The sequence below is a fragment of the Oxyura jamaicensis genome, chromosome 7 (genome assembly GCF_011077185.1).
Source record: "Oxyura jamaicensis isolate SHBP4307 breed ruddy duck chromosome 7, BPBGC_Ojam_1.0, whole genome shotgun sequence".
Taxonomy (NCBI): Eukaryota; Metazoa; Chordata; class Aves; order Anseriformes; family Anatidae; genus Oxyura; species Oxyura jamaicensis.
In genome coordinates this window covers 9,157,146-9,182,754 of record NC_048899.1, presented here as the reverse complement: position 1 = coordinate 9,182,754, position 25,609 = coordinate 9,157,146, and the positions used below count along the sequence as shown (strand labels likewise).

The following is a 25,609-nucleotide window of genomic DNA, read 5'->3' as shown; positions in this document are numbered from 1 at the left end:
AGAATAATCCATGATACAAAAAGGTCAGCATTATTTATACAGAATCATATATCTTTCTTTTTATTACTACAATATATAGTAGAGATTTACTACACTGACACTTTTTTTTTTTTTTTTTTTTCATTCTGTATCTCTGCTGTTAGGACTTGACTTGGACAGTTCATTCAGAGATAGCCAGCTGGTCAAAAGAGGTGATTCTCCTGCCATATTTAGCTTTGGTGCCCCAAGGCAGGCCACAAGCAGGCAGGCTGCACAGCTGCTGTGTGGCCTGTGATGAGAAGGAGCCTGTACCGCTTGACAGTGCCAGCAAAGGACTAACATCCTCACCACACCTGTTCTTTCTCTTTCCCTCATGGCTGCTGATAGCCAGGACTATGGTATCTGTCTGTTCATATAGAGAATTTGCAACATCAGCCTTGAGAGGAATGAATTTCCCAGTCACCTCTGCTGAAGAGTTGAATTCAGATGTCTAATGATATTTTAAACTTCATCATTACTTCTGTCACTGGACCTCAACACACACAGGTGAAGGATAGTGAGTTAGTTACCTTACAAAAAGCTGCATGAAGTATTGCTCATTTTACACAACAAACAGTAGCAGCCTGTGCCACTATGCAAGGAAGACTGAGTCCTCATCCCTAGCTGTGAGTCCTCATCCCTAGCTGTGAATCTGGGCCCACAGAAAGGAGGCTGAGCCCATCAGTGTTCATCCCTGTGATGAACACTGCGGTAGGAGAGGGATCAAGTGGAACAATGAGGTGAAAGAGCACACCTAATTACCTTCTCAAGTTTGATTTGTGGATGAGGAAAATAGTCAGAAGTAAATGTTTCATGTGCTGTCACAAATCACTTAACTGAAGAGGAGCAAAATCTTGTACTTCATGTAAAATCAAAGGGACCAAAACAGTAATCCTGCCTGCAACTGGATTTTTCTTCTAAAGTCCTTTGGGTATTTTTGTTTGGAGTTACTCATGTTTAAAGAGAGACCTGTATAGTACACACGACATGACACGCTGAGCTGCATGTTGCAGCATGCGATGCTGGTTTTCACCTTTCAGACAGCTTAACAGTTCTCACTCAATGGCTATAGCTCATGGCAGCCTGGGGATAACAAGTGCCCTGCTGCTGCCAAGTGTAACTAAGATGGCATCCAGCCATATTTCTAACATTCAGTAAAGACCAGAACTCTGGCAATTTAACTTGGTATCCATAAGAAAAATGTAATTATTATCCATACTCAACAAGAAGAAAAGTCAGTTAGCGACACCACAAGTGTTTTTTTAATGGTATCCAAAAGTCTCTTCTAGATTACCGGCATTTGAACATGAAAAACTATTACAGTAGAGTACAAAGTCAATAAAACGATCTCACTAGACTTGGCAACACGCATAAGCAGTTTTATCTTTAAAAATAGCCTAATGCTTAGTGTTATAACCTCCAAATTAAGTTTAATGGGTGAAAATGATTAAAGATTTCTGCAAGGTGTTCCTGCTTCTTGGCCATTAGCATGTCACACCAGAATAATTTAAATCTCCTTTCAGTTCTGAGTACTTGAGATCACAGCTCTCCTTATTTCTAAAGGGGAGGGATTTCCACCTCTGTGGAAGAGAAGCATTCCAGCCAAAACTCTTCAGGAAGTGCTATGGCCAGACAACTGTAACTGCACCTGAGTTAGAAGTTAGTCAGGCTTCTTTTTTATTCAATTATTTCTTTGCTAATACTGGAATTTTAGAGCAACAAACTTTTTTTGTTTGTTATTTTATTTTTTTTTTTTTTGTGAATTCAGGTCATATTAGCTAACAGTTTTAGCTGAAATTACATGAAAAAACTTCAGAGATGTTGAAACAATTCATTCTGGCATCTCAAAAAAAAAACATTTTGATTTTGTCACAAGGGGACTCCCTTCCCAAAACAGAGGAGGTAGTGCTGCCACCCCTGATATCCAAAAACACAGTGATTAGGCCATGTTCTTAGGTTGTGAAAGATGTAGCTTCAAACACCTCCTTTATCAGATTTGGTACAGGGACTTGAACCCAAACATCAGGCTTCTCAGGAGAGTAACCTAACTGCTGGGCTAGAAAATATTCTTAGGTAGCTTTTTCTCAGCCTCATTTGTTAAGTGTCCCACTTTGCATAAAGTAGTTAAATATTCATTGAAACAGAGATTGAAAGCCAGGTGCTGGCCTGCTTTTCCTCTGACTGCTCAAATTACCACAATCTTAAGTCATTCACATGCTCTCTGTTTCTGTGGCCTACTTACAACTTAGTGTACATTCCACCAATGGGAGAAAGGGGAGAAGGAAAAATGCTTTCTTCTCCAAACTTTGACGTCTGCCTTGGGCATAGCCCAGGCCAGTGAAAAGATGGATTGGTCGAAGTTTTGTATCTTACCTTTGGAAGGACAGTAGTATGGAAGGTAAGAAATGATCATTTTCTAACGTGTAAAGTAGTTAAAAATAAAGCAGTTAAATGACGAGAAACACTATTATTTAAAGGAGAAAGAAGTGAGACATCTGCATCTATTTGTATCCAGTGTTTATCCCTATTGGCACAATTAATAAAAGCTATGCATAAATCACATGAAGTTCATTAAATCCACTGGCTCCGGCTGCTGACTAATTGGTAAATACACACTTGATAAAAATGTAAAATGTATGCCAACTCCACATTTTAAAACTGGTTTCTAGTTAAGATGTCTCTCCTTCCCAGTTGCTTTTCCAACAGAGCTCGATTTTCATGGTTACTGGTCTTAGAGAAACAATGGTGCTCAGAACTGTGCCAACACATAGTCGGCTCTAGAGGAGGAAAACAAAAAGGCAGCTCTGTAGAGCTTACAGAGACTGAGGAGCTAGCTATTCTGTGTCCAGGTTAATTTGCTAATGTAGCAGTGAGTCTCAGGCCTGCTGAAGTCAGCTGTGAATATTTCAGTAGACTCTTTCAGGCACTTCAAATCCTTTATGCATGTAGCCTTTAGCACTTATATCTGCAATGTTGCACTCAACTAGTGGTACATGAAGTTATCATTGCTCAATGAAACTTTGAGTGAGTTAAATGTGGCAAATTGTAATAGATACCACTTGAGGAACTATACAGGCTTGTGCCTGGAGCAGACACAGTCTGACACTGTTGGAATTACACACAAAAATGACTTATGAAAAACATGATGGCTGTGTGATTGGCTGTGGCTGGGGCCATCTACCCCAACAGATCCCTCCACACATCTCCACTCTTTCAGACAGTGTGAAGCCTTTGTATCCCCTAGCTCACTCTACCCTGCTTTCAGAGGAGCCATGAGGAAAAGAGGCCAGCACCCAACCAGCCACAGATTTTTTAGATAGGGAGCTCAGCAAAAGGCTTTAATACTTAAAATGTCTTTTAACAGATCTGTGGAAAGCCCCATCTGAAGGGTCTCTTCTTGCCACCATCACCGATGGCTCTGATTGTGGAAGGCCTGCCTGACATCAAACAATCCCAGATGCAGAGGGGCCTTGGGAGCTAGCCCAGCGCTTTGTCTGGGCCCAACCTCAAGTTTTCTGCATTTACATTTTTTTTCCAAAACATGATTTAGAACAGATGTTACTGGACACCGCAGCTCTCCTCCAGGGTTCGAGTAGAAAAATCACAGCAGAAGAGGGAGATACAGAGCTGCTCAAGTTATATTACAAGGGGATATTGATCTGTACTGCAAAGAGGGGGCAGATTCTGCCCATCTCCAACTTTAGTTTAATTAGACACACATTCAAACATCATTGCTGGCTTCCTGCTAGTAAAGCTCAAGCAAAATGTTTGGTTTGATTGTGAACAGCCTTATAACTAAGTGGACTATTTTAGGTTAGGGATGGTTTAGGACCATCTCTGCTTGTATTCTCTGCTCCTGCCACTGACTTTGACAGTGCCTGAACAACATATTCAAAGCACTTGCCTCAAACCACACTTATGGTGTGCATGTTTAAAACAAAGGATGAAATAATGTTGACAAACAGTATTACGAAATTGATACAGCTTTAATAGTGGCTTAAAGAAAAAATGGGAATATGAAACTCCCTTCTTCTCTAGACAATGGGTGGTGAAATAAGCTGTCCGCAATGGAGGGAAAAAGCTCAAAAAGAAACATTTGGAAACAATACAATGACATATGGTCCCATATGCTGAATCTATAACGCTTCCTAATTCCTTCAGGGTAAAATTCACCCTTTTCCTGAACAAATTCCAAGAAGCTGGGATTTGCCTATGAGGACTGAAGGAGGGAATAAAATTTGACCTCCACACGCACACAGACAAGACACATGGCTATGAAGCAGCTTCTCTGCAGTTGCCATCTTACCCATTGATTGAAGTATCACTGACAAATTCTTTCCACCCTTTTGTGGGTATTTATAATTGCTGATGCACAAGCTCATGTGCATCATGAATGCTTGCCCTGTAAAGTGCTCTGTGGTGCAGAGGATGTGCTCAGCTTTCTGAATCAAGGCGGTACAGTAGATTAGCTGGTGTTGCTTTAAAATCTTATATGGAAAGCTGCATGTCAGTGCCAATAAGGCATGCCCATGACACTGTTTTGAATGAATTTTTGTCCTGGGTATTATCTGAGCTGACTCTGAGGTTCTACTTTGCTACCTTAGCTGCCCACCTGGCTCAGCTCAAGAGTGGTGTCCAAAGAAAGTTGATTGACAGCAAATATGGGAGCCTAGCAAGAAGACCTCTAAACATGAGGTGCTGCATAACCCAGACTTTGAGAAGGATTTTTTACTACATTAAGATGCCTCTTCAGACAGAGTTGAAGCCGTTGGGAGAGTGAACGCCTTACCTTACAAGCAAATTGGAGCAATAACCCTAAGATAAGAAAAGAACCTTCCTATGAAATTAGTTTCTACTCTATAAGGAACATCTTCTAAATCTAGCTCTACTCATTTAGGTTCAACTCTAGGTAGGAGAATTCCATTAGCATTTTTAAATTTTTCTTCTGTAAGGCAGTTATGAAACTGTCCTGGAGATGGATATGCTGGGGGCTTTAGATCTCTGATTCCCCCACTAAAAACAGCTAAGACCTTTTGAGCCCGTATGCAGATTAAGAAGTACTTGACTCAGTTTCTCTACCTGAAGGACAGGGACAAAGTTTATACAGACAAAAACTAAAAAATACAAGGAAGGATGCAGAGAAAGTGTTAGGTCCAGAACAACTATAAACTCCCAGAATAAACTTCTGTCAGATAAGTTCCTAGAAGGCACTAAACTTACCTTAATGCTGAGTTTTAATACTTGAGATAGAGCCAACAGTACATTGTAAACATACCTACACAGGTACTATACATACTGTGCTACAGGAATGAAAAGATTCTTTGGCAAATTCTCCTATCCTGAAGAGGAGAAATTATTATCCCTCTTCCAAGTGAAAGCAATCAGTTACCACTTGCCCTGGCCTGGTTCTGAAAAGGACAATGGAGACTTCTCCTTGGCTACTAGAAACCATTCAAAAGCTAAACCAAGATGTGGCCGAGAACTGGATGGTATGGGGAGGGAAGGAACATTAAGTCCTGTATTTTTATCTCCAGAACAACTAATTCTGTTAGTTACTTGCCTCTGCTTCTTTGCTTCTTGTCTCTGTAGGTCAAAACACTTAGGGACAGACACTATCTCTGTTTATTCGGTGTGCATGACACCTCTATCAGAACGCGAATCAGCATCAGTAGTGTCAGCCCATGCTGATGATAAGAGTGACGCCTGCCAGTCTCCCCCTGGTGTAACATTTACACTTTGCCTTTTTTTTTTTTTTTTTAAATAAATAAATAAATAAAAGCAACCACAAATGTGAACTTGACACTATCACTAGACCATCACCAGTGCTTGGAAAAGTCATCTCTCTTCTCATTTAATATTTAGAAATACTTAAGAGTTTGAGGAAAGTATTTTCATGGAATGTTTGATGTAAAAATGCTTGAAGGCAGATAGATTTTTTCAGTTAACATTTCAAAATTGCTTCAAGACTGGATGAAGGATCTGATGAAATGCTTCTATGTTTTAATTTTCCAGATGGAAAATGAAACTCTATTTAATATTTAAAAGGTCTTTTACAAAATACACAAAACCATTAAACACTACCTGGGCTATTCTGCAGGAAAGGGAATGGAAACAAACATGCCTGAATACAAGGCCCAGCAGCCACTCAGCAGTTCATTCCCCAAAAGACTTTCGTGAATGTAACCACATCCTTCTTTCCAAGGGACGCCCTTCCACACAGAAAGCACAGAGCCAACAGATTCTTGTCAAATAATATCGAATAATGATTGCGAAAAAAAAAGAAGCATCAACTCACCCATGACAAAGCTCATCTTCTTCTAGATGGACTGAAGCTGGTACTTGTATGAAAACGTCCTTAGATTGACTGCAAAGCAGCACAGTGTACAATTACTGCACCTACCTAATATTTCCTGGAAGAGGACAAGAAACAGATAGGTCTATATCCCCACTTATTATCTGACTGATTGACTAAATTGTCTTTACATGAAGCTGGGAATGTTTTATATCAATCTCCTTCACATTCTTTCTTTAGTGACTGTCCTTTTTGTCTTACTTAATTTCTTCTTGCATTAAGTGGGCAGTTCCTGGATAACTTTGCTCCATGCATATGTGGAGTGACTGATACCTGTTAGATGCATCGCTGCACCATTTACTCCAGAATGGAGTAACACTTCAAAAAAGCATGGTAGGTTGCAGAAGAGCTGCCATTTGTTGATTCACTAAAAAAAACCTTGTCCTGACCACTCCGATCCAACAACAGCAGAAGCTTTATTCAATCTTCACATTGTCTTACTGCCTTCTACAGTAGAAACACTACCTTAAATCTGGAAGATGGTCCACTGATCACAGTCTGTTTGCTCAATGTATGGAGGACAAGATTTGCTCTATTGTTACAACTATTTGCTGTTATTTACTATAGAAAGACATAGGAACCATAGTCCTACTTGAAAAATTAGGGTTTGAATAATGCACAAGACAGTCAGCAAGAAACAACATCTTAGACTTTCCTCCTGGCTCTGACAAGCTCAGTTGTATCTCAAGTCAGCTTTGGTATATATGCACCCTTCAAGGCAAAAAAAAATGAGAAAAACAATTCTTTCTGTAACTTTCAGTCTTTATCAGCCTGCTAATACCAAACAATGCAGATTAATCTCTTACTTGTAAGATCCTGTAGTACTAGCAAGACTTATTTTAAGCTTTCCCTGTTCATTTTCCTCATCTTTCAAAGGTATCTCTATGCTGCAAACTCACTCTTCCTCTGCCAAAACTGTATCCCCTATCCTTGAATACTTATAACAATAACTTGGAGGAAAACCTAAGGTCTACAGACTTAGAAATCATGATGCACTAAATGCACATCAAATTTCTTGTTAGGGCTAATTCATCTGCATGGGGTGTTAGGATCACACTGCATTACAGCTTCTAGGTCCAGTTCATCTGGAGCCAGCTTGAGAGTGCTTGCTACTTTATGAGAAACATGCATCCCAAGGTACTTTAATATGTAAATTCCAAAACAGAGAATTACAGAAACCTGCTCTAGCCCAAAGACATGACAAACTTTTGATTCATCTTTACTACTCTTGTCCAAAGAAGTTTTCTACGAAGCAGATGACTTCTTTTTTTTTCACTCATCGTTGCAATCTATGTATGAGAATTTATTAAAATCCATCAAGGTTCCCATGAATACATCTATTTTAGGGCCTTGCACTGTTATGGGCACACATGCTTAGGCAAGTTGAAAACCATCTGTATTTCAGTTTCTTGGATAAAGGGATATGCCATCTTAAAAGCTGCTGGTAGTTTGTAGTTTGAGTGATCTTAGATGCCCTGACAGGAAGTAATACTGCACTAGTATTGCGAAGTACTATGAAACCAGAACTTGATCTACCTTTTCCATTTGGAATTTGTGGTTGAAAACTGTTAATTCTTAATTTTGTTAAGAAGCAGATCTTAACTTTGCAATGACTTCTTTTTCATCTGCATGCAAGATTTTAAAAATAGGACTGGTGTTTCCTTTAATTAGTATTCGATACAGTATTAATATTCCTATTTATCTTCTACATGCCATATGGATTAAATTCTCATTACTTTTGATCTTAATACTTTTAAAATATGGAAATCAGCAGACAGACAGCCTCTTTAAAGCGGTGTTTGCACACCACATCTATTATTGCCTTGGGCAATAGGAAAATATCTGCATTGCTAAAATTCCAGAATTGTGAGGAAATCTTGAAAAATCAGATATTAAACTGATCAATCTAGACAAATTATGTAATGACCAAATGAACTGCAGCCCTTTACATTCAGATGTGTCTAAAAACAACATTAAAAGTGTCAAAGACCATTAGAGAATATGTACTTAAAACGGATCAACAAACTTAATTTCTAGAAGGAGAAGGATGTTTTCACAGATTGATCTAATTCCAGATACAATGCTTTAAAAGAATACTGTACTTTTAAAAAAAAACCCTTACCTTTAATCTCGGACATTAAAAATACAATTTGTTTTCATGTTTATGGAAGATACTGTTATCTGAATTCAACTCTATTTTTCCAACATACTAGAACATTGCTCATGAGTAGTTTTGCATGAGCACATATTTCAGTTTATCTGAATAAAGCAGAGAGGAGAAATGTATGGGACTCAGCAATATAAAAAACAGGTAAAGAGAATACATGGAACTGACATCTCTGTTCATACCTCTAAGGAATCGCTGACTGCATGGGAAGCATTTGCATTTACTGGTTCAAAAATACTGCTCCACATATCAGTGGAATAGTATTTATGAATGCACTAGTCTGAAAACAGAAGCTTATCCTAGTCATTTTACTTTTGGTCTTCCTGCAATATATAATAACAAATCCGTAGCAAGGCTTGCTAAATCTTTCTGCTTACATTATATTGCTGAAGCATATGTCGGAGAGTTTTCAAAAGAAATTAAGAAAATATATCTGAAAACAGGCTGTCTCCTTCTATGCTCTGACTGGAAGGTGGAGGGAGGAGTCTGTAGCTACATCCACGTCCTGTTCCCCAGAGCACTTGTGCACTCCCTGCATGGGGCATCCATCCCCAACCTTGGAGCACTGGAATATCTGAATGCATTAAAAATACCTTCTGATTTCAACAACAACAACAACAACAAAAATCATTACTCTTCAGTATCAGGAAAGGCATTCTCAGGGAAATTGGGCAGTGCTGGGTCCATTAGTCTCTTTTTTTCCTCTTTTTATTTTTTCTGATCTCATCTAAAATCCACTGAGTCCCGGGGACCTTCTCCATTGTCTTGACTAAACTCTGAATACAGGCCAAAAGCCTGACAGCCTGATGTATTTCTAGCACCTGGCTTTTATTTTGGTTATTTTAGGAGCCTGCAGGACTAAAAAATGATGCTTATCCAAGTGTCATCCAAGACCAAAGGGAAAGCCTTAAATTTGATCATGAGGCCATGTTTGGCAAAGTTAATACCAAATGAAAACTAGAGCCTGAGCTTGTTAATCCTATGGCACAGTGGCAGTGCCTAGACCATGACTTGCCTGGGTACACACCGAGCAGAAGGTCCACAGCTTGCTTCCAGAGGTGGCAGTGAAAGTTTATTGAGGAAAAGAAATCAAGATTTGGCCCTTGATTTGAATGACTATTTAGTTTAAGACCTAGTCCACACATCAGTAAATTCTATCAATGACTTTATTTCTTACCATCACCTGGATTGATAGAAGTCCTCAGCTAGAAATATTGCTATTTTTTTCCAGAACCATTCATCCCACCTGGCAAACTGTTTTAAGAATTGCTTTACTGTGACGAGAAGCCTTTCCAGCAAGGAGGTTTGCTGGCACACATCAGGAGAACAGTTATATTTTCAAAGCCTACTAACGGCGGACGCAGCCTAACTGGCTGGTTCTGTGCATGGTAGTTCTCCACTGAAGAGACTGCTAACTCTGCTGAACTAAAGTAGGCTTTTCCTTTAGATGCCCTCTTGCATAAGACTGCAGTAAAAAAAAAAAAAAAAATGTTTCACAGAAATGTGCAAGTTGTAGTCACACATACGCACCAAAAAGAATACATCAGTGTCCTTAAACTTCCAGATATCTGGTAAGTACTGCAAATGTTATCCTGAAATTCCTATGCAAATATTTTTTTTTTCTCACAATTATTTGCAAAGACATCATTAGTAGGATATTACTTATCTAAATAGCAATTGTACATCCATAATTGTGTTTAGGATAACTAGGTGACAGAATGTTGTACAGGTAATTTAAATTTCCCTTTTAAGCCTCTCAGTGACACTGTAGTGTCATTGGACACTGCAGCACTTAGTTATTGCATCTTTAATGCTTTGTGCACTTATATCACAATTATTGCACATTACTGTTTCACAACACAAGCAATGTAATATTTTTGTCTTGACCATGAAATATCACATAGAAAGGTTTGTTCACAGCCATGCAGTTGTCTATGCCGTTCAACACAACTCACGTTCCAATTAATACTTTAAACTTCAAATTCTAAGCACTCATTTAAAACCCACATTTCCGTCTTTTTCACATTGAATGGTCTTATTTAGGCAATGAGTGCTATGGACTTTAACCAAGACATGTGAGTAACCACTGCCACACGCTGAAGGACCGGGCCCTTCCTTCATCATCAGCCTCTGCCTGTAACCGCTGCGCTCGTTATATTCGGAAGGAGGAGATGCTGCAAACAAGCCTGTGAAACTCTGTGTTACGAAATCAAGGAGCTCTTGGCTACTGAACTCACAGCTCTGTTCTCTAGTTAGTTCACAAGCATTTTGTATCAAAGGGATGCAAATGTGAAGATTTAGAAATAAAGGAATAGCTTCCAAATTTGAGGCTAAATAAAAAGCCTGACAAGCAATACTTTTAATAATCCGTATCACTTTTACCCAGTATTCCTTCCTGTAACTTAAACACAGCACTGCACAGCAAGACTCAAGTTCATTTTCACCTCTGCTCCATTCGGGAGACTTACTCAGTTCAATGACATAGCACTTACAGAAACTGCATCAGAGTACCTCACGGAAGCGACCCCATTAAAATAAGTTCATGCAGCTATTAGAAGTAAAACTTTGCCTTACCTTCCTTTTTTTTTTTTTTTTTTTTTTTTTTCATCACTAGGATCTGGAAACCTCCTGTCTGCCTTCCAATGACACATGGCGCATCCACATGAAAATAATCTTGGACTTTCCTATTTCAAACAGCTTCGCAAGTGCCTTTGCAAGTGCCAGCTGAACTCCGTAGGCTTTGTGTCACGGTGGAGTCATGCTGAACAGCTGGGTGGGCTAAAACTTATTCCAGACACCCGTGGCTGGTCAGTTCTGGTAAGCAAAAGCTGAAGCCAACCACTTCCTCATCGCGTCTGCCATGTTACGTAGCCACACGAAAACAGATAGAGGGTACTCTGGCAGAGTACAGACTACTTTTATGGGCCACACAAGAGAAAGGACAGTTCTCAGAACATCTCACCTTCCTGACCCGGCACCATAGGCCACACATTCTCATGAGAATGTGGCACAATCAGGATATCACATTACCAAAGTCTATTGTTTAAAACAGCTGAACTGTTTCAGATTAATGATGACTTCTTTTCCTGTGTCCCAGTAAAAAGAGGGCCTTGTTTCAGTTCTAGATCACTCTTGGCAAGTCAGCTGGGAACATGCAGAACACAATGTACACCAGCGTCCAACACACTGCTGCCTTCCTGCTCTGAGCTTTGTCATCCATTTGCATGAAAACAGGCATAGGCCCATCCCACGAAAACTTGTTTTGCTCAGTTTGTTTTTGTTTCCAAAGGTCCTTCAGGGGAAAGAATCGTCAAAAATCCAGCAACATTTATTCAAATTGTTTTTATAAAACACACTTGGGGCTCCAATCTGTGGGAGCAGTATTTTTAAACCTTTGTTTTTTTGTTTCTGATTTGTTGTTCTTACTCAGTGTTCTGATGTTGGTATGAACAAAGCCAAACAAAAACCCAAGCATTAGTTTAACTAATGTAAACCAGATACAATGGGCTAGATTTATAGACCAGCCATGCTTATTCATGGCGTAACATGAGGATGCATGATGAAGTTAAGCATAATAGGCCTAATTTACAGTTGCCCTGAGGCCCCTTCAGAGAACACCCCTAGCACAGAAGGCCTGTTTGCTGCATGCAAAGCCATCTCTGTGTCCTTGCTCCTACTCGTCCCAGGATAGGAAGCATGCTAAGGCAGGGCAGTACAGATCTGAACAAAAGCCACTAGGGTAAAAAGCTGCAGGATGCACGAAAAAAAAAAAATTCTCTTCACCCATGTTCTCTCATTTTCCTGAGCTTCAGCCATTGATGCTGAAATGGAGAAACCTCTGTAGGTAGGCACAGGCACATCCTTCCCTGCTACACACTTTCCAGAGGTTACAGGAGGCATTTTGTATGCACCAGCCCTGCGCCTGCAATGCTCCAGTTAGCTTGCACGTGGAAAGGTAGAAGTGGCCGCTTTTACAGGCAGATTCAACTCTTCCATTGATCATAGGCGCCAGACATAATTTTCAGAAGAACTCGGCTACCTCTTTAGCAATTAACTCGGTAGCCAGGTTCCCAAGGCAAATTTTGAAAATCTCCCCAGGAAAGCATGGCCATTTAGGGAGTTACTGAATGCTTTGGAAAAGGTAGTTCTATTTTGCCCCAGAAAAAGACTTTTTGGAAACTCTTAATAACCTGACCAGAAGTTCTACTGAAGACTCGTCCTATAATGTTTATGCTCCTCCAGTCAAAACACATTTACTTATCCTTACCCTTCAGTAAAAAATCAGCACTCCCATGTTAGTGAACCTCTCCCAACCTCCTTTGGTTCAGTCTTATCCCCTTCACATCACTCCTTTAAGCACGTTTGCTGTTCTGGGTGCGTTCTGTTGCCTTGAAGAGAAAGAATGTGAGCATTTGCACACCTTCACAGGGCTGTAGGGAACACATGTGAGGCAGAAACTAATTTTTCTAACTGCAGTAAATGGAACTGCAAATCCAAAGACAGCCAATAGTATCCTTACTGCTGACAGATTTCTTAGGCAAATTTATTTGACAATATCAAGGGAACATGCATGACATCTAACACTTATTTTATTTTTTACCAGGGTACAAATGAGAACACAATGTTTTCTTCCAAAGTCTTATTGTATTATTACTTGGTTAGTTACAGGCTATAACCAGAGACAAAATTGGAGGGCGCTTTCTTCCAGCGAGAAGGGATAAAACCCCTGCTTGCAATGACTTGGATCTTAATAACGCACTGACAAAGAATGTCCTTAAATATTGATCTTAAATTGTCTACCAACTTGAAGAGTAGCTCATGCCCTAATTCTCAGAAGCAACTATCAATTCAGCTGAAAGCTGTTCTTTTTAAAGAATCATGTCCAAAACCCACAACACATTTTATTCTGCTTCAGATCACCCTGCACAGTCACAGACTTCCAGAAGAAATAACTAGCCACCACAAGAAGCTCTAGAGCAGCATGAACTTGACTCAGAACTCTGGCCAAAATTCCAGTACATTTGGAAAGGTAGAAAAGGTGCAGAAACAGTCCTAGGTTAGCGAATTCAGGTCAGACTCTCAACACCCCTAAGTTACAAAATGTTAATGTCTCACTTAGGTCCAACCTTCAATAAAAAGACAGATGTAAACAGCTGAAAAAACACCGTAATGTAAGGAAATAAAACAGAAGAAAAGGACTGAAGATTTTTTTTCAAAGACGAAAACTGCCCAAAAGCCAAGCTTGACTCATTTAAAACCAAACTGTTTAACTTGTGCTCACAATGACCCCTCATATAATCCATAAAGAAAATTATATCATAATTTGACCCAGCATGCATTAACAGTTTAATAGTGATTAATTTAGATCCTGTAGAGATCATTACAATTTTTAGAAATATGACTGCCAAAAGTAGAATGCATTATAGCTGTATGGCTGCCCTGGAGGGGACAGTGAAACACAGAATGTACAATTGTAAATGTTGGAGGTCCAGTGGGGGTAATCTCAGTTTCTCCTGTCTCAGGTAACTTTTGGAATATTATTCTAAAGCTGAGTGAACTGCTTAACTGACTCTGCTACTTAGAGTCTCATGCTTTATCTTGTCTCTTTTCTTGATGTGATATTATGTACAGACATATTTGTCCTCTGTTTTTTTGTGTTTTGGATAGCCTTCAAAATTCATAAATAAGAAATAAAAAATGGTCACTGAATGAATGATTGTATTCCACAAGGGAAATTTTCCTTTATTTCATTTCATCTGTTCTTTATTTTCAAATATTTTGGACTAGTTATTGGTCCAGTCTTTTAGAGACACACAATTCATAAGCATAAAGAATAACTACATTGGAAATAATGATGCAAAATGATGCATTGATATGGGCACTAAAGCATAGGAAATAGTTTAATAAGTATTGATTATCCTTCAATTTTTTTTTTGCCTCTCAAGGGACAGCATGAAGCATATTTTTCCTACACCAAAGTAATGTACTCCTTTCAAATGCTCTAAAGCTTTTCTGACTGTGTGTGTTTATTTTGTGGATGGGATGAGGAGAGGGAGTTTTGTGAATTAAGTTAAGGTTTTCCTCAATGAGTGTCATGACTGGCTCGTTCTGTATGGCATTACCATGTAGGCAATCTTTTAAAAAAAATCACAAATAAATAAAAACCTTAAAGCTACAATTTGCTTATGATGATGAAATGTGGTAATAAAAATCCTGCTTCATCTTCAGTGCTGTGAGACATCTCTGCTTTGTCTCCCTGTGTTGACCATTGTCACCAGTGAAGGTTTCAAAATAGGTGACAGCTTGGAAATGAAAATATCTACTGGCTACTCATGTAAAATTCAATTTTTCTAAAGTAGTTAAACTCCTTCTGATACGAAGGCGAGGAATTCACCCTTCTCAGGCTGTAAATCAATGATCAAAATGGCACAAAGAGTGACCATTGATACACACAACAGAAAACGGGATGTTTGCGATAAACTCTACCCAACAGCTGTTCTGAATGTCATTGCAAGGAGCAGACCCTTATGAGGAGGTTAAAAGCATTAGTACTTCCAATTTATCAGTTTCCTATGAATGAAAAAATATTTGGAAGCACATGGACAACAACAGATGAAAGGAACTGATATCACTTATCTCTAAGTCTGATGAGCAAAATATGAGGGGTGGGCTCAAACCGGAATCTTGTATCTGTACCCCTTTGGGACCCTGGATGTGGATCTGAACTTTATATATATTCAGCTGTTTCTGAAAAGAAATCAACAGCTCAAAAAAATTTGTTACACAGATATCTTTTACCTATTTTTAGCTATAGCAGCTGTTTGTTTTGAATTTTTAATACAACACTCATAGGCTGGTACTCAAATTAGTTCACAGGTTTTTTGCAGAGCTGCAAACTTTTTTTTTTTTTTTTTTCAAACGAGCCTTTCAAAACCCACAAGCTTACTGTTCTTCATTTGATAGTCATGCTCTTTATCATAACTAAGAATACGCAATAAAGAACAGTATTAAAAGAATGTAGAAAAAACAATTGCACCACTTTGCTGGAGGGCATTTTTGGTGTTTGCAAATCCCAGCACTACAGAAGGAGGCTGGAAAAATGCAACAGTTTTTTCCTCATTCTGAATGTGACCTGTGTGTGTGCACGAGACAAACACAAGCATGCCAGTGAGAGGGAGTCCCAAGAACAGCACACCCACAAAGACACAGCCAAAGACCTGAAGACTGACTTCCTAGCCTATAGAGAAAACTAGGTGCAGTTGAAGGTGGAGAACTTGTATAGTTCTCCAAGTTCAGTTCTAGGCAATCACACGTATTCTGTTTGATTCCTTACAAAAATGTGTGTCAGATGGGACAAGTCTTTCATTGGTACTCCTGATGCTGTTCAGCCATTTGACTTTCCTCTCCATCCTCCCCTTCGACTTAGCCCAGACCAATACGACAAGCAAGAGGCAATACTTAGTAATTATGTAGGGCTCTTCTCACACTGTTTATTGCTTACGCTTGCACTTCTACACAAAATAGTCTGATTTCTACCAGGCAGGACAAACCTTAGAGACAAAGAATTGGTACTAAGACATTTTTAGAAAGAGAAATACTAGAATTCAAACTGCTCTTTCCATATACGTTATGACAAAGATACGTTTGTTTCCTGCCTGAGCCCATGTAGAAAAGCAGCTTCTCCTTCCCATATTGGCAGCAATAACAATTCTTCCTGTGATTTTGGTGTTCTTATCTTCCCTTAGGGGAAAGGTGTTATAAGCAGGAAAGGTGGGAGTGTGGCTTCTATTTCTGGTGTACTGCCAATGTCAGCCAATGCACGAGCACAACTGGCTCTCAGTAATTCTCTCTATATGCAAGAAAGACCCTTAAGAAAGATTATCCTTGCCTTGGGGACAGAAGTGAGCTCTACAAGCTAGTAATTACTGCTACAAGGTAGTTTTTGCTATTGCTATATTCAACTTAACCATTAAATCAACTGAGGTCATACATGAGGGAACTAAAATGTAAAACACTTCTAATGATGGAGAACAAAGGAATGCAATCACTGTCAGGAGCAGAGCTGAGTGATTCAGTCACAATAAATAAGTGATGCAAGATAATTTCTTTCCACCCAAATATTTCATTGCCAGTTAATGATTTATTGAATGGAATACCTATTGATCAAACAGCATCTGCAAATAACTCGTATCTCCAGATTTTCACACAAGTTGTTGCAAATATTTTGCCCCAGGTATCTATCCTTTACTTGTCAGAGGGATTATTTTATGCATTTACACCTATCAGCCATACTAATTGTATACTAAAGTTTGGGTTTCCATCCACCAGGCCTATTACCCAGACTAGAATACCGAAAAAAATATGAACATATGCAAAGTATGTAAGATTTTGAAATTAAAAAAAAATCAGAAATAGATTTGTTATGGTACTTTCAGAGGTTTCCCATACTATCCCATACAGCAGCTGAACTGCAGCTTGTGTCAGAAAGACAGAGCTAGACAGCATGTGTTAAAGGGAGAAACTGAGCCCTTACTAAAATCTGTTTTTGTGGCACAACATTATTATGTATACTATTCAATTTTATTAAATGGATCATACTCCTTACTATTTTCATATTTTTCAATGAGAGACATATGCATTCTCTTTTTATTGCGATGTGAACCGAATTTCAACATATTACAGAAAATTATAGAAATAATTATAGAAAAATCATTGAGACCATGGGTCTCTGGAGCACTTTTTATACGTGCAGTTTATTTCTGCATTTTACTTGCATCTTATTTGATCGCTCACCTTCGATACTAATCAGTCACGCCTGCAGGTCAGATCTTTTTGCATTGGAAGCAATCACAATAACCAACCCAGAAGTAAACCAGTCTTTAATGAAATTCACTGCCTAGGGCTAAACACAGAGCTAACATGTGTTTAACAAATCAAGGCTTGTATTTATCACTTGTCACTGTTTGTGTCTTTGTCTATTGGAGGGAAAAAAAAAAACACAAACAATTAAGAAACAGCAGCGAAGAAAAACTTAGGAACAACCCAATTTCTTTTCAGATTTGTCATGCTGTTACTTAGGCAGAACGCAGTCTGCAAATCATGAGTAGAAAAAGGTTTAACAAAGCATCTGTGAGTTCAGAATACAAACGTCATCAGTGCAAGTCACAGCTGAAAACTTTGCATATGACAGAGAAAAGTTCAACTGACTAAATTCATGTTTTGGAGCCAGATTTTCTGAATCCACACTTGAACTACGTATTGAGAGACTGAAATATTACAACAGCGGTACTGTGATTCGCACACCAATGGCCAATGAAGCTAACTGGCTCCTGCACAGTAGAAATGCAGATAGACGAATCTCAGGCTTTCCATGGGATGGGCAGGTGATGTTCCCTCACAGGGCCTCCTGCAGGGTTCCACCATAAGAACTGCAGTGCACAATAATAGCCTTACTTGCACCAACAAAATCCATCTGCAAAAATTGCAGCCTCACTACTCTGGAAGGGTTTTTTAATTTCTAATAATGATAGAAACAATAATGATTTTCTGAGACATAGCTTTATTTTCAACCTATTTTCTCAAGAGACATCCTAAAAATATCCTCTCTTTCATGTGATTTTTACTTATACCCTTTTTAAAGGCAAAATGAATGACTTGCAAATGTGATTTCTGTTTACTACGTCCAAAGCCCAGCATATATCCTACTGTTGAAGAGGTCAGTAAACTGCCGATACTTGATCTTTAAGGGGAAAAAGAAAAAGCAGCTACTTTTAGCCTGGCTCATGCCAGTCAGATTTTGGCTCAGAAGCAGCAAGACACTACTGTGGCAAGATCCCTTCAATGGAAGTTCATTATACAACATACCTCATTAGCAACTCTTCCGCCTGAGGCTTCAACTGCAACACAGCTAATAGTAATTCCTCAGCTAGAGTGTGGTATATGGTAGGAGAATACTGTGGAGATCTCATAGCCCTCATACATGGCTACAGCAAGTTCAGTGCCATCAGATCATACTGTATAATGCTACCTTGGCTTCTTCAGTGATTCTTGTAATGTTCAGGCTGTCCCATGCTCTTCATAATCCCCCAAAAACTCTAAATCCCAAATACGCAAGGAATTTTTCATGTCAGTTTATTATAACCAAGAGACCCGATTCTACTCACTGTTATGATTCTACTGACTACAGTCAAGTTTTTCATGATTTACATGCCTTCAGTGTAAAATTAGTCTCACTGGGGCTTAAAAATGATGAAATTAAACTCCTGATTGTATGGCCCCAAATAATTCTAAATAGGTTATAAATTCTTTCACTTAAAATCCCAAATGATAGCATTCTGAAATTAATGACATCCATGTGTCAGTATCTTCCCATTTGCCAATGACAACTAGCTGAAAGTTTAGGCAACATTTCATACTATACTACGGAACAGTGGTTTTGGTCTTCAGGTAGGTAGGAAGGTTGGCTGTAAGGGAATCACATAGGAAGCTGAGTTACACAGAGAGAAACGGCTGAATGCCTTGGGTTGATCTCTCAGTTGCACAAAGCGGCTTCCTTAGTTGCAAGACATCCAGGTCTCGATATCGTATCTTGTGTGAAATACTGCCTGATCTTTATCACAGTACCTATTCTAGTCAGGCTGGAATATTGTCTGTCTGTGAATCAAAGCATTAAAAGTGCCCCCATTACCAAATTACTAATGACTATCGCTTTGCCATTGCTGTTATCATTTTTAAAACAAAGCACAAATAGGAATTACAGGAGATTACAGTTAAAATTATGCTACAACATTAAATTACTATGTAGAGCAGGATATATTCCCTATATTTAAGCACATTTCATGTGCAGGTGAAAGACATCAAATCAGAACTGTATGCTAGGGCTGAGACTGAGGCAGCTTAAAGAGTATTTTCAATAACAAAGTCTGACTCAAGGAAAATTCTACTCTGAAACAAAGACCAGTCACCTAAGTATATTCACTTGACTTGAATGTGATTCTGTAATTCATTTTGAGCTCTGTATTGCTACAGCTATAAAAGACAACGCACATGTATCTATAATTGGTATAGCTTGCATACTAACATTATTGTGCTGCAAAGGCAAAATACGGAATATCTGAATCAGTGTTTATATGTCAATGAATATTATTATTACATACAGTTTCCAGTAAATACAACTTTAACAATCTGCAAATACACCGTAATGAGCTGCATGTCTTTTTTCTCAGTACAAAAAAGTTCTAAAGGCTTTCCAAGGAAATATATTTTCATTCACCTTCTGAGATATCTCTTTACATTTATATTCAGATTTTAACATTACAGAATATTAAAAAAAATGACAACAGAAAGACAATATCTGAAATCAATGTACTAATAATGTTAAGCAAGATATTTGCAAAACGCTTAAACATCTTTTTAATTGGTTTCTTCACGTTTAAGATCTCATGAACACTGATTCAGGAAAGCATTTACCTGTGGATTAAGTGGATTTCCTGAAACAATTGCACCAGTGCCTCTTACAAATTACTGCAAAAGTGCAACCAGCTATAGCAACTGCTGGTGCTGTTTTCCTTATGCTTTTAAAACATGTTAGCAAGCATGAGAAAGGACATGGTACCACATGATAGAGACAAGGACTGCTTTGGTTAACCACAGCATGGACTCTTCTGTTAATCAGAAATAGCTGGCACAATTAAAACAATAGCTGTTTGCTAACTGGAATAGCTAACAGTATTTTAGTTAAGGCTAAATTATTTCCCAATTAAAAACAATTTAATTTTAATTTTAATTTAATTTAAAACATTAAGACTGGCGTCCTACCTGTGAGCAGAAGTACTGTGGAAGGTCTCATTACTTGTTTGAGACCAAGACTGTGGGTAAGCTTGTTATTACTTTTAAATGTACCTCTTCCTTGCACTGCTGTTTTTGCAATCTTGTTTTTGGACTACAAAATGACTTACAAAATGGTCACATTCATTCATTCCAAACAGTTCTGAGGTGACAGGTGTCCTCATCCCTTGGACTCTGCTCAGAAGAATCTCTGTGCTTTCAAAAAAAATAATTTGCATGATCAAGTAGTCTAATTCTACTTGCTCTGGAAATCTGATCATGCCCAATAAATAAGGATTGCATTTTCTCTCCGGCAGATCTGTCAGTTATCAGAAAAAATCAAGGTTTGTGTTTACACACAAAGAGAAATACATGCATTTTCAATTTAGACAACTTATTTTAAATTAAGGAAAGCAACAAAGGACTGTCAAAGCAAAACAAAACAAAACAAAACACCTTTGGCTATTACGCAGAACCCTTGTGCCTCCCCAGAATTATTTGTCTCTTCATCTTCTTCACAGAAACAATACCCAGCAAAACAATTCAGAAAAACAAGATGGAATAGGGGGATATTTTCTGAAAATGTTTCATGGACTAAGTTTCAGCAAGACTGTGGTCCTGAGAGAATGAAAGCCGATCACTTGTTTAAAACTGAAATTAAGTTCTAGCAACTAATGAACTGATGATGAATTTCCTGTTTAGGATGATGAACCTATATGTATCACCTCTGTGATGACAACAACAGAATAAACTTCAGGGGAGTAATCTCCCGTGCACACAACACCCCTTACTAAATTTGTCTACAGAACTAAGGTGGCCAGCAGCCTTCTTCCCTGTCAAGCAATAACTTAGCACATTTGATTATATACTTGTCCTCCACCAGTGCAAGAAGCAGTGATTATCTTCACGTTTCTTCAAAGCCAACTCGGCTACATTCACCAAAATGCATTTGATGATTGCTTTACCAGAAAAGGAGGGGAAAAAAAGAGCAACAGTAAAATAAAAATAAACATGCTAGCTCTTAAGTTCCAATCATTTTGAAAGTATGGAAGATTAAGGAATATAAAATCAAAGGGCATATTACATATTCTGACTTTTACAACTACATTGCAAGTTTCACAACCTCAGCTTCAAAATGGGGCTAGGGATGCTGCAGATTGCGTAACTCACAACATCTCAGAACCCTGGCAAATTTCTCTGCCTCTCAAAGTTTCAGCACTGTAGATAAAAGTGTGAGGTGCAAAGCACAATTTAAATGTCATCAGCAGATATGTCCAGTTCTCCCACAAGAGAACATGGCCAGAGACTTTTATGTTCTCACTTGTTTAAAATGTCTGTGTTAGCATTAAGAGTTACATCATCCTCTGGTCAATGTGGAGGTAGTATCAGCTTTTTATGAACCTGTTGCATTTTCATTTAGGAAAATCTCAGTTGTATTTACTTTTGAGTCAAAGTTACATTGGTCAGCCTCTTATGAAGCACTCGTTTCTCATTAACTATTTCAAACATTCTCACTATTTATTCTAAGAAAATATTGCTACTTGGCCTCCGGAGATTATGTCTGTATTATTTGAATTCTTCTTCTACAACCTTTTTGTGACTAGAATGTTGCATTTCAGGCTTGTTAGCATTGACTGGACTCTCCATCCTAACAAAAAAGGACAACAGGCAGAGTGTGTCACATCAAACACACTGGATACACTCCTTGGCTTTGCTACTAGCACTTCCCCAGCACTCTAGCAGAGCCAAGGGGAATTTCTGAGCAGAGCAGAGCCAGGTCCTGCACTAGTCTACTTAATAAATACATTCATAAATACAGAAATGTGTCAACTCATAAAAACCATTTTCTCTCTTTTGTGTTCTGTTCCCCTTCAATTGCACTAGAGCTTCACCCTTATGAGGCCTCAAGACAAGTGAGCTGCCTATCCTGCACTTTGTGCTTAAGCCTAGATACAAAGACTCCCTCCTTCAAACATCAACACTGCTTCAGAACTGCATCACAGACCAGCGCAGAACACTATCACAGTCTTTTTTCTGTTTGTCTCTGCGTTCCAGGTCCATAGCACTACCAGTGCAATGAGAGAATAGTTCTGCCTGCAGCGAAGCTTAAGAAGAATTCAAGATGAACGTGTAACATTGCAGAGTAAGGTTTCATTATGAAAACTAAGTTTCCTCATTCTTTGGACCACCTAGTGGACAGCCTGTTGCTTTGTGAAATACAGCTTATGTAGTATAGTCCTATGTTATAAAATCCATGTATTGTATACATGTTCTTATTCCAAAAGGAATGTTTGATATGTGATATTTCACTTAATTTTCACAAGTCTAAAGATATTCTGTGCTTAAAAGTATACCTTATGCACGAAGACTGAATACAGATTGAGTAGGGTGTGAAAGCATCTGAGTTTCTGAATGCAAGCCGTTTTTAAAAAAGAAGTTGGTATTCTTCAGCAGGTTTACTTCCTTAACAGTCATTCATGGAAGCTGACTTACAGGATCATCTATCTGTATATCTTAATGCTTAACTGAGAAATTCCTTAATGCTTAGTCTTTTACATGTACATGTTTCTTAAATTGTTCAGATGAATGTTGTATTTATCTCTTTTTTTCAACTTGTATTCTTCTACCACTTCACTTTTTTCTGAAGTCTCTCTGAATTACTGGCAATGGCTCTGAATCAGATGCTTGCTAAGGGTGTAATTCTGCCAATTTTACTCTCTCTAATTGTTTTACTTCAGACACGATGTCACTGATTTCAAGGAGACTAGTTGCAGGGTAACATACAATACCCATTGAGAGTAAGGATGACAGATTTGGGCCTTGACTGCCTTCCTCAAGAGGGTTTGTTGCAATGAAGATATTTTTGTTTGACAGGTTTATTGTTTAACATGCAATAATTTAAGATAGTAATGCACACATCCCCTGCAGTTCCACACTATGGATTCAAAAACCCATATGGAATGAAATGAGTGAAGAGAGTATAATGCATTTCTCAACCTGCTGTGTTTACATGCAACTCTGTTTTTAGTGTGGAAAACATATTATTCCTGTGTAGAAGACTAACAACATTGAATTTACATTATTTCCTATAACAGAAGGATCTCCATACAGATATCTGTCGTCTTAACTTTACTTTGTATATTGTTTAACTGAACTCTGTAAAACCTAAATGCATTTATTTGCAGGATTAGGTCCCAAGTATTCAGATAAATATTTGTAGACTAACCAGCTGAAAGGTGTCTCATTAAATATATAAATAGAAATCCTTACATATGACACAAAATTATGAACGATTCATTTTTAATAACCTGGAAATTCATGTATTATCATTCATATTTTGGCAACAGATAAAGGTATCATGTTATCGATCTACTTCATCTTAAATTGTGGACTGTATTCTATGATACAGTATTAGATTCAGGGATTTTGCAAGCACTAAATGACTACTGTGACATAGAAGAATATTTTGACGGGTATTGATTTCCTGGAATAAAAGTCAAATCAGCTAAAACTCAAAAAATGTCGTAATACTTAAAGTTTTTAAACTGATACTGACCATGGCAAAAATAATGTGTCAGCAAATAAAATAGAAACCACATTGCACAGATTTTAGAATTATTGCAGATGTTCCTGTGTTGCTGACTGAATCATTGTGAGTGTAAACAAACAAGTTGTCTTTCATTCTGCCAAACATAAGAGATTTCATTACTGTCTTCCACTTTTGAGGCTGGAAGGCAAAGGAAAGCTGAAGCTTTCGAAAGCCAATTTCATTTCATTAAAAAGGTATTTCAAGATTATTAACCACATTTTCAGTAGAAACTGTCTTTTAAAAATCTCTATTCTTCTGCCTCTGTAATTCAGGTACTTAAGGGCTTTTTTATTTTTCCAGTTTGAAAACATGTAGAAGATAGTTCCTTTATGTTTCCTGCCTTCCAAGGGATTGTTAAAAGACCTCATGAATACATAAAGCAATTCACATACTGACAACATGTATCTTACAGATAGTAAACAAAAGATCATGGTTACGCTGGTATTTTTCTTACCTCCATTCTTAGGGGATCTCAAGGGACGTGACAACTGATGGTCTGCAGCTGACTGGGATTGGCTAATTGACTGTGAGTCATTCATTTTGAATGATTTTTTTACAATAAATGGTGAAGCAGAAATCTCATTCAAATCCTTCTGGAATAAAGAAAGCTGTTTTAGGCATTCAAGAAATGCATTGATTTCACTCTGCCATGATAACTTATAGTTATGATATCACAGAGAACAAATTCATATTTTTTACAGCTCCGATAAATGACTAATGCTAGATTAAAGTTACACAAGATTCTTGTGGCTTTCAGCACCACTGACTTAGCACCCATGTCACAAACATTTGTTTACTTTTTCCATTTAACTTATTTATCCCCTCTCCTCATGCAGGTAAACCGTAGCATGCACTGTATGCTGATTTCCTCTCATAGTTAATTTGTATCTTTAGAAAAAAAAAAGCTATAGGAAGGTATTAATCTGCTTAACATTTCTAAGTACATCATCCAAGGGATTTTGTTTTTTTAATCTTACATATGCTCAGCAGAGTTACTGGCAAAAACTGTACATTTTCTCCATTTCATCCTTTCAACATCAAATGGTAAGCAGCAAAAATTGGATCAGACTTCAAAGACTATGCTGTGCTCCAAGTCACAGAGCGACTCCTCCATTTCACATATTGAATTCGAGCAGGATATCAAAGTGCTACCAAAGAACCTCAGGTCCTTACTAAAAAAGAGGCTCTAACATCTGTAGAAAGTGAAGTGCACAGACAAATCACCTCAGGGAGCAGCTAGCATTTATTCTCAGCAGCAAATTTCCAGCCTTTTGATTCTCTTATTCGCTGTACCTCCCTGTCTTTCCACAGAACTAAAGTTCTTAGCAAGCAGGCTTTTGTCTCAAAGACTTCAAAACATCACTAACGGTTTCATGTTCAGGTGGCTATGCCAAGCAGCCATGAACACATTGCAGAACTGTGGACTCAGGAATTTGAAGTTACAGTGCAGTGTCGGTTTAGAATACAAACTTAGTAGTACCTTTTTTGTTTGTTTGTCAAGAAAATCAGGCACCACAGGAGAAGACTGATTATTGGTTTGCTGCCTAAAAAAACAAAGAAAAATAAAATACGTAGTTTACATATTGTGATTTCTTCACTCTTATAAAAGGCTTACTGGCACACACATTTTTAATGCTTTTCCTTTTTCCCCCATTCC

At 38.2% G+C, this 25,609-nt stretch overlaps 1 protein-coding gene across 8 annotated transcripts in view; it reads right to left on the bottom strand.

Annotated features, from left to right (window-relative positions):
• Nucleotides 1–25,609, bottom strand: part of MYO3B (myosin IIIB) — a 192,474-nt gene that overhangs the window by 15,802 nt on the left and 151,063 nt on the right. For 7 of the 8 annotated variants that reach the window (XM_035332279.1, XM_035332278.1, XM_035332273.1 and 4 more), the window contains 2 exons: nt 25,433–25,496; nt 24,407–24,545 (listed from right to left, as the gene is read on the bottom strand). In XM_035332279.1, the coding sequence (XP_035188170.1) occupies nt 24,407–24,545; nt 25,433–25,496 (203 nt within the window). The remainder of the gene's footprint in view (nt 1–24,406; nt 24,546–25,432; nt 25,497–25,609) is intronic. The other variant, XM_035332274.1, reaches the window with a different exon arrangement.